Source organism: Trachurus japonicus, chromosome 20, assembly GCF_045865225.1.
Source record: "Trachurus japonicus isolate A0001 chromosome 20, Traja_1.0".
NCBI classification, from domain to species: Eukaryota; Metazoa; Chordata; class Actinopteri; order Carangiformes; family Carangidae; genus Trachurus; species Trachurus japonicus.
The window spans coordinates 21,166,525-21,176,994 of NC_140926.1; the positions used below are offsets into that span (position 1 = coordinate 21,166,525).

The following is a 10,470-nucleotide window of genomic DNA, read 5'->3' on the forward strand; positions in this document are numbered from 1 at the left end:
AAGGTAGACCTAACACCTTCTTTTGAGGTGTAAACCATCTGCAGGGACAGTGGGTTCTCATGTTAATAAGCTGCCAGTTGAAGACTGTGAATATGTGATTATGACCAGTTCCTCAAATCGAGAAATTGTGATGCAGATTAGGCTATAACAGTTTGAAAAAAATCTAAGGAACTATAGTTTATTGTCCCGTGCCACAAGTATATAAAAGTTTTTATCAGGGATTACAGTATTGTGGTTCATGTGATCTGTACTTAATTCCAACTGGTTCTCAACTGAGTCCCATGTGAGCTATTGGAGTTTGACTAGTGCAGCCACTCGCTTTGTTAGCTGTTTACCTACAAACCTTGCAGAGAGGCAATAGGTTCAGCCATATAAGAAATTATGAAAGGTCCTCTGAGCATTGCTGGACACTAACAGTGAACAAGTATTGGAGAAACAAGATAGGCTAGATGATTTGCCTACTTGGGCTGGGGAAGAGGAAGAAAAGAATGAAAGAAAAGGGGGGAAAACAAAAGAATGACAGCATGTGTTTTAGTAGGCTAATTGTGAATTTAAAGGCAAGAGGAACAACTGAATTCCATCATTTAACTGGACTTGGTTAGAGACTGGCTCTATAGGACGGTACTGTACTACATGTTTTCATGAGAGGAGCTGTTTTAAACTTCTGAACATGTCAGTTTCATAGGCCTAACAAGAGCACACAAAGAAGTCACGTAATTCAGTATAAAACAGACAACTATAGTCAACAGTTCCACTGAAGTGTAAGTTTATTGAGATATCCAACAACAAATACACACCAATATTTAAAAAAACAACTATCTACAACCCTAATCCCCATGCATTAGGCCCATCAATTAAAACAAAACGAACGAAATTCACATTATGTGATACATCTTCATATAAAAAAACAAAAAGCACAAGTATTTTTGACCAAGGGTTTCATTTGATTTGAGAAGTTATTTGGTATTATATTCAGATGTTTAATGTTGTATCTTCCTATAACTTACTTGACAATCACTTTCAAACCAAAGGCCATTTTGGAATCTAACATTTCCTACTTAAATCCCCCACGACTAAAACATGATTTTTGTTATAGTTTGCTAATTTTCAAACTGTTGTCTTCGCTTTCTTTGTCTTGCTTTTTATCTGAGCACCAGGAAGTTGATGTCAACATTACCGGGATGAAAACTAGACCGTGAATCATCCCAATAAACATGACAAGAAAGAAGAGCTTAAAGAACGTTCTGAAGGTGTGAAAATCGGACCCAGCCAGCACCGATACCCCTAAAATGGTGGACACGGCGCCTTGTAGTATGGGATAGCCTAGATTGGAGAGAGCATCCACAGCCTTGTCATCAGGACTCTGTTTGTTACTTGAGACGAAGGCGTAGGACATGTGAGCGGAGAAATCTACGGTGAAGCCGATGCAGACGGTAAAAATGATCATGGATATGGAGTCGAGACTGACATCCCATAGCGCCATAAAACCAGTTACCCCTGCAGTCACTGAACCAATTGAACCAGTCACCCATAATGAGCAGATGGGGTTGGGAATCAGCAGGAGAGAGACGACCAGCATCACAGCTGTGATCACACCAACATTTTTGATCGTGCTAGTCACTACTACATCATACTGGTCCATGAAGATGAAATCTCGGTTATAGACTGATAAAGATGCTACGCTGCATCCCTTTGCGGTGGCTCTGAGACCATTAAGCATTTTGATTTCCTTTGCAGCACTTGCAATTTTAACCGTCTGGATGAAGAACCGGGATGCATAGATGGCATCTCCTGTTTTGTTCACATCCTGCTTTAAAAAAGGAAATAAAACAAAAAAGTCAGATAGATTTCTCAGAAAAACATCTTTGTCATCAAGGTTCAAATGTTTTTCCTGTCCATATGATAAATAAGAGTCCAGCCAGGATGTGTACACATCTTCATCTACAAACTCGAGCTGTTTGAAGTCCTGTAAGCATTGCTGGAGTTGGTACCTCTTGGTCTTATCCCAGTATGGGAATTCCTCATTTACAATAACCATCACAGATGGACCAAAATCAGAAAAATGCTGTCTATCCTTCTGATTGAATCTTTCAACGTGAGACTCATCAGCTGCCAGATCATGAAGCTCAATCCCCTGCTGCACTTGGAAACATCCATAAATACTCAAAGCTAAATATACCAAATAAAGGAAGATTACAGCTCCCTTGACCAAAGGTTTGATCAAAAACGGTCCATAGTAATCCTTGAAGAAATTACTCACTGGTTGTTTTTTTTCTGCTCCAGTCTTCTTATCATAGTCACCTCCCACGCAGCAGATGTTATACATCGCTGTATGCTGATCAGAATTGTCTGATGGTATTTTCAAGCAGGTCAGCCAGTGCCTGTTGCTGGCTTCTCGCCTCCCGTTCAGAGCCAGGAAGGCTCCGAAGAAGGTGATTGTGTAGACGTAACAGAACACAATGGAGGCGCTGGTGTACTGGCAGAACGACTGGACTGATGGGAAGTCGGACTTGATACCTATGCTGAACTTGAGGAAATCGGTCAAGGCTGTGATGGTGATGGACATGACAGCTTCTTTGTAAGTGTGAGCCAACCGCTTCGGCACTGGGTCGTTTACATGGGTGTGCTGCCAGTCGGACACCAAGATGAACATGTTGTTGAGGCCAATTCCTGGAAAGATGTAGCGGTAGAAATAAAAGTTAGTAAAGTTATCTTATATACATGATCATTTGGGTATGTTTTACATTTAAAGTATGTGATAGGTGTTGCATCCAATCCACAACCTAAAACGACAGTATGAAACAAGTCGAGGCCAGGCCTGGTTTTGCTCACCAAGTATTAGGAAAGGAGAGTTTGCAACTGTGATAACAAATGGGGCTCCGATGTAAAGCAACAAGCCGAAGGAGGAGAGAACAGCCAGCCCAGCAGAGAAGACGCCAAAGACAGCCACCCACACCTTGTTCCTCACATTGTCCAATCTGTCAAGGAAGTAAAGACAGGGTGGTTTTTGAACACGCTGCTGCAGCATGCACTTAGATATACATAATAAAACTAATAATATACAGTCAGCATTATTCAACCTAATTGCCGGTATGTAGCTACTTATAAACCATAAAAAAGGTGGAAGATTAACTATTGCTTTTACAGCAGTCACTGAGGGCACACAGTAGATGTTAAAACTCACACAGAGCCAAACAATCAACATCTGAAATTTACTCTCAGTCACACCTCAGTCTCTCTGAGTTTGCCAACATTGGCATTATGTCATGTGAAACTGCAGCAACACTCCTGTGTAAACTGCTAAGAGCAAAGGTGCATTTTTCTTTGTCTGATTTTTTGTTTTTTAATTTAATCTGCCTTTTATTCTTTTAAACAGCCCATTATTAAATTTTTAATTTAACAAAACTTCTGGGAATAAAACAGTAGAAAAACCTGTAATCTAATTTAACAATGAAATAAAAACTACCCCGCTTTTGTGAAACTTAATGTTGTTTCTGTACAACCCTATGGTTTATGATACATTCACTAGCTGTTTATGAAATACATCACATAACTATAAAGATATACATGTATATATAGCTTTAATCTGTATTGAAATAATACAGAAGTCGATTTTCAATTATAACAAATAATTCCTAAATAGAAATAGGCCTACTTGTGTTGATGATCAAATTGTTAAATCACTACATGTGTAACGTGGCTTTCCTGTGTCAGTCACATTGATAAACAATGGCTTTGTGTGGCCCGGACTTGGCCTGCAGTCAAGAAATCACTCACTGTCTGACACTGATCACTTCTTACCTGAGGCAGGATAACACCGAGAAGGTGATGGCACAGGCATAAGTGATGAGGAATAAAGGGAAGCCATCTGTGGTGTGACTGTCAATCTCTTCCTGCTTGGATTTGGAGGTGTAGTAAGACACCTGCAATAAGAGCACGGCAGAGAGAGGCCAACGTGAGCACTTGAGTCAGAGGGCAGTGTTGTTTACACATGGATGTCATGATGACCGCAATAAAAGTAGCGTGACAGCACAGCTTGGATTTGAGGACAAAGCCATGTGCCCAGCGACATTATCTCAAAGGGAGGTGTAAAAATCCAGTGGGAGTAGGAAGGCGGTAACTCTTATGTTTAGAAAATGCATTTGTATCATTTTGTTACACTTCTAATTTTACAAACTATTCTACAACTATCCATTTTTTGTTTTGTATCATCAGTGTCTTACCAATGTATTCCTTACAGTATACACCTCATCTGGTGATTTACTCCAGCTCCCCTCAAGACTTTGAAATACCTGAACATATTGTGTTTGGATAGGGGAGTGTGTGTTGGCTGAACAGAAACCTCTCAGGTGGATAAAACCCACCACTCCCAGAAGATATAAACTAGGTCAATTATATGGCACCGGTTAAATCACGCAGAAATGCAGAAAGCAGTCATAGCAAACACAGGTAGATTAGAATAGAGCATGATGATCCAGTCAAAACTGCTACTGTATCCAATGGACATTTTAGGGAAGTGATATTTTTCAGTGCTGACTGCAAACAATAAAAACAAAAACCAGACTAAGCTGCCAAAGTAGCACATTAAAGCATTAAATGATCAGCTCTGTCATGTTTTGACAATAAAGAACCAAAGTCCCATCTATTTTACTTGGTCTAACCCATAACCTAATCTAAAAGAAGAACCCTAGATGTTTAACTGTATCTAAATAATCATTGTTAGTTCAAATAAAGAGCTGTTCAAATCTACAGTAGTAGATGTACTTTTAGCTTAGACAGAAATCTCTCAGCTTTGAAGAAAACCAGATAAAGAAATCTATGAGGATAAATGGTATATTAGTTGCAGTGTGATACATACATTGATGTATTTGTTCTGTTCCATCTGATCCGACATGAGTGCTTTAAATGCTTTCAGCCATGATTTGGAGTCTTCATTGTCCTGATTCTTCAAGTAGTAGAAGAGTTTTAAAGCCCGAGCACTTATGACTGAGCTGTTAGCGCCTGTGATGACGCCACCAAGCACAGATGCCAAACAGACCGTACGGGATCTGTGTTTATATACAGGGTAGGTGAGGCTGGCTTGATAGGTTTCATTGAAACCAGAGATTTCCTGGATGATGTTTGGGACACATTCTCCATTGGTTTTTGCACACAAGTTATTGAATCCCTGTCTCCCGTCATCCACAGTGATATTAAGGATCTTATTGTTGAGGTTGACGATGTCTTCAAAGGCAGGGTAGGATAGTACACTGGACTTGCTGGTTGTGGCAATTACGGATGCAAAGCATCCCTTGTCTGACAGCCTCTCTTCAGAAAACATGGAATCATCATATGGGAAATTTTCCCTGACAAAAGCTCTTGCTGCCTTCGCGGGTCCTTTGCTGGGTGTGAACTGCCGTTCAAGATCATTGTCCTCCCTGTCTTTGAGAAAAAAGAAGCCACCACTGAGTGCTGCTGAGAGGAGAACGGGAATTACGAAAAAATAAAAAGGGCAAGAGCCAACAAGTGATCCCAGTTTTTCAAATAGGCCTGACAGAGGCCTCGCGATGCAGTCAGTCCGTCTACAACCCATCCTGAGGCATGTGGGATAGACAGTACAGGAGCGGAGGAGTGGATGCATCCTTTTAAAGGCTATGCAGATTACCTCACTCGCTACTTACATTTTTTTCAGAAAGGTAGGAGGGTGCAATTACAAGTCTTCTGGGTAATGAGGGCTCCTTAATTACCCCTATAAGAAAAACAATATGCAGAAGCCGCCCTATTTGGTGTTAGAGCTGGTCTCGTGCTTATCAGTGGCTGTAAAATGATAAGACACTTGAGATAAGTCAAATTGTATACGGTAATTCAAACTCCAGATTTCCAGAGAAGAAAAAACGTGTCTTTGCTATAGTTTACGGGAAATCACTGACATGCCACTGTCACATTTTATGACTTTACGATACGAGCATTCACAGGTGTGTCCTAACTAAGTAACTATGTAACTACACAAGTTTGTTGTTTGGTCAAGTTTATTCATTGATGTTTTAAAAACACACTTGCAAGCAAGATTACAGTGTTTATCACTTCAAGGTGTAGCTAGATGCTGTCCAGGTGACTAATATGTCCAACAACACATAACTTATTTGAGTTGTAGCTCTAGTATAAAGCATTAGCATAATCTTCATAGCATCGCATGTTGTATTAAAATAACTTATCTCAAATTAGCCAGCAGCATGAGCAAACACAACCACAATTTAATTTTTAACCTGTCCACTCCATTTAGCTAGCCACAGCTGATCAAATCTGGTGGCAGCAGTTATGTTTCTGTCCAGTTTCCAGATAATAATGAGTGTTGTGGTACTATGAGACCGGTCTTGAGACCACATTTTCAAGGTCTTGGTCTTGGGAGCCATCTCTGGTGTGCGGACTTCCCTTTCTTTTCATTGAATTTACCTTCTAGTCCAGCACCCAGGCCTACTTTTTGGGATGTGCGTGTTTTTCTACTTTTTGCAAGGTCTTGGTCTTGGAATCGACTACATTTTCACTCGATCTTGTCTCAGTCTCTTGGTCGAGCCGGACTTGGAATTTTTACTCAAGTCAAGACCACAGGCAGTGACATCTTTTTTTCCCCGCAAATATCTCTCTGTCACTCGCTCACTTTGGTTTATGTAATGTAATTCAATATCTTTAAGATAATTACAATTGTTCTACAAAAATGTATGCTCTCCAAATAGAAAGTAGACTCCCACTAAAATCCAAGATGGCGCAGTTCAAATGCCCATAGTAGGAGCACAAAACAGACTCCCCCAAACCAATGGGTGACGTCACAGGTGCTACGTCTATTCTTCTTACAGTCTATGGTAACCACATGAAAAACCTTGTTGCGGCAATGTCAAAAGCGGGAGACTTTGCAGGTTCTGTGCTGTGTAATTCTGTTCAATTCAAACTTTGTTTCAATTAAATATGGTATTTTTATATTGTGGTGGAAATTTGCTGACATTAGTATTCACCTTGTAATAAGTAGTAACGTAGTCTTTGTAGAGGTTGTAGTCAAACCTTGTAGCAATCCTATTAACTCCATTAGTGGAGTCATTTGTGTACTGACTACAATAAACCTGGGGGCCGAGGAAGGACACCATGACCCACGTACAACCTTGTTTACTGTACTAACTGATCTAGGTTGTAAATTCCTAATAAACAACAACTGAGGTGGACATTTGTTGAGTAACACATCTGTTGTTTTATTGTCTAGGAAAACTACTGTGTAAGTGCTTGTAGTAAGTACCCAGAGTCATAAAGTGGGGTATAAGAAGGGACTGTAATCTCTGTTCTGGGGGCACTACTGTACTATGAACTGCTGTCTGCTGTGTAGTTCTGTGTTCTGTTCCCTTCTCTATAGAGCATAAACTTGGGTGCATGCTACCTCTCCAGTCTTGTTCTTTGACTCTCCACCGGCAGAACCAAAATTTCCGTGACAATATGAAATAATCTAATTTTAGGAGGAATAATGTAAACATAAAGCCATATGATTATTAATTATTATTGAGTACTGATACTGAATATAGCAATGATCTTGAAAATCGTCTCACCTTGGTTTGGTCTCGGTCTTGGTCTCACCCCCGTTGGTCTTGGTCTCGTCCCACCTTGGTCTTGGTCTTGACTCAATCTTGGGTGAGGTGGTCTTGACTAAAACACAAATAATGAGTACAGGATTGCTGACTTTTCACTGAAATAAAAATCCAGTGTTACATCTACAATCATGGCCACTGTAAAATCTATAAGTAGGATGTAGGACAGAAAGCTTGTCAGGTGTGGGGGCAGCAAGGGGTCTGAGTGAACAGTCAATTATAAGGACATCTTGGGAAATCAGCGACAGTCAGCCTCAGTGCATCAACCCTGCCCTCAACTTGTAGCACTGTAACCTTGAGTTCCACCATATATTTGGTGCAAGAGAAAGAGGGTGAATTTTTACACCTCCAAGGCAGTCGGCCTTCCACGTCAGTTAACCCCTGTCACTCAGCTGTCAATCTGGGCCCGGGCGAGTCCTCCAAGACAAAGCTCATATCTCATTTCACACAGATCCATCTTGTGGTCATTGATTTCTCATTCTCCTAGAAAGAAATGGATTCTCTTTCCTTCATCACAGAGAGGAGAAGATCCTGGCAGACAGTCGCCAGGAGTCTGATGGAGGCATCAGTTAAATGTAATCTGTTTCAGGACCCTTGGGTTATTTTGTTCTCCTTGAATTGAATCATTGCTTTTTGTCTGTGTGTCTGTCAACAGCAGATAGGTACAGATATTGTTCTTCTCTGAGTTTGCATCAAAATGTAAATGAGCTCAATCTCTCCTCCAATAACTATCATCTCGAGGTGGCGAGCTCTGGTTGACACCTTCATTAGCTCTCCTTTTGTCTCCTTCTCCTCCTCACACTTCACAGAGTTACGTTTGGGTGCAAATCAATGTCTTAGGTAATTAGCTTGGAAGCCTCCAGTGAACATGGTGTTGGGATGTGTTGGCTGATTGTTCTGCACTTGCTTCCAGAAAGAAACCATTGATCATGGAGAAAAAACACTTCACTATGCAATAATACTCTTGATAAGACAGCAGTCTAAAAAAAGCTACACGCAAACCTGCGCATACAGACATATACAGTACACACACTCACACAGGCAGGCACAGTCTTTTCACTGTGGTGTCAGATTGGATTGAATTACTTGTTTCATTGTGGAGGAGCTAACTTCCGCAGTCACGTGCATTTCATAATGAAAGGTCAGAAACTCATAAACCCTTTGATGAGGATGTTATACAATTTACAGTCAAGTGTGTTTATATTGTTTTTTTTTACTACCACTATGGTATTTTTAGAATACTTTAATCTGATTTTATTAAAAATAGTCTATCGAGAACACTGGGAGGAAATTAAGACAGACAAGAGACAGACAATTTTTCTTTTTCTTTTTCTTTTTTTTTTAACAGACATGAATCTCCTTTGATTTCTGGCCAAAAAAAACCTGACAAAAGCCCCAGAATTTAATGTGCTGGTATAGTTATGGCCTTGTTTGTGGAATTTGTACCTTTCCTCTGAGAATATTTAATTTATATTGTGGCAACAGATAAATTCAATAAAAATATATCTCAGTAAAATTTGCCAGGAAGTTTCTCTTAAATCTAATCATCTAATGCTATTCAAATGAATTGTAAAGCATATAAATCCAATAGAATATTAGAATGCCTTTAATGATAAAAAAAGAAAGAAAGAAAGTTAAAAGAAAACTCAATTGCTCTTCATGGTTTAATTAGTGTCTGGCTCATGGGCTCTTCTGGCATTCCCACTGTCCTGTTTTCCACTTAACAGATTATATCTCTTTGCCACAGTGATTGGAAAAATGGCCAGAAGCTTTATGTTCTTTATGTTTAACACTTACTCATTTATAGATGTAACATGAGACATATTTAGTGTTTCATTCATACTTTGCCACTTCCCCAATGTACCACAGTCCCTGACCTGGCTAACTCCTCTGGGAACTTGTGAGGGTGCATCCATGTGAGCTGAACCACAAAATGATCCCTCACTGGCTTCCCACCTGAACACGGCAATTGTGTTCGTCAGAGCAAGTGGCCAAGACAGAAGCACCGCTGCCAAGTACCAACAATTTAACTCAGGTCTTTGCAGTGGTGGGGGAGTGTTTTACTTCTACTTCAGAACCAATATTTAGTGCCAATTCTCCATGCCAACATTTTTAACATTTCTAAATGCCACGGTTTTCTGTGCCAAAATGGACAAGGGTTCTGTGTTCCCCCTGTGGGCTTCATTCTTGGCAGGATGGAAGAGCTTCAGAAATAGCATTTGCTTAAACCATAAAAGAACAGCAAAATTACACTGAAACCAATGCAAATGACTTTCTTTAAGGACAAATGAAGCTGGCTGGCCCAATTCACTTAGTCACTGGAACCATTTATCACTTATTACTGTCTAATGGAGGAATACAACAATAAATACAATAAATCTTTCAATTCACTTTAATCTTTACACATTGTGATAAAGTAAGGACTTTGGGCATGTAGATAAAGAATAACCTACATTCTGGATGTAATCGAAGCGGGCAGATCTTTTTTTCTTTGTAGATTTTATTGTGTCTTAAAATTATAGTACTGTATCTGACCTTTTTGGCCTCTTAGGCTACGTGCACACTTCTGTGTTTCACACATCCAGCAATTACAAATCAACATCATTCATTATAGGTTATGTTTCAGCCATCTGATGTAAACACGATCTTCTTTTAGCTCTGTTTTGGGTCACTACCAACTCCTCAGGGAAATACCTGTCCCTCTAGCAGCTAAATACTTAACCAGTTCACTAGTTGTCGACTGTGTTTGTCTGCTGTTCACTGCTCAGCTGTAAGATTCAGTGAAAATGAACCAAAGCAGAACAGATGTGGGTCAGACAGTGAAAACGTCTTTCATATAGTCACATTGTTTTCACTTGTCATT

At 40.0% G+C, this 10,470-nt stretch overlaps 1 protein-coding gene across 1 annotated transcript; it reads right to left on the bottom strand.

Moving 5' to 3' along the window:
• Nucleotides 1-745: 745 nt before the first annotated feature.
• Nucleotides 746-5,572, bottom strand: LOC146966859 (patched domain-containing protein 3-like). The gene is made up of 4 exons (XM_085763928.1): nt 4,859-5,572; nt 3,802-3,923; nt 2,833-2,978; nt 746-2,670 (listed from the first exon to the last, which is right to left on the bottom strand). Exons 1-4 carry the CDS (start codon nt 5,570-5,572, stop codon nt 1,091-1,093), a joined length of 2,562 nt encoding a protein of 853 aa, XP_085620054.1. The 3' UTR covers nt 746-1,090.
• Between the last annotated feature and the right edge of the window lie 4,898 nt (nt 5,573-10,470).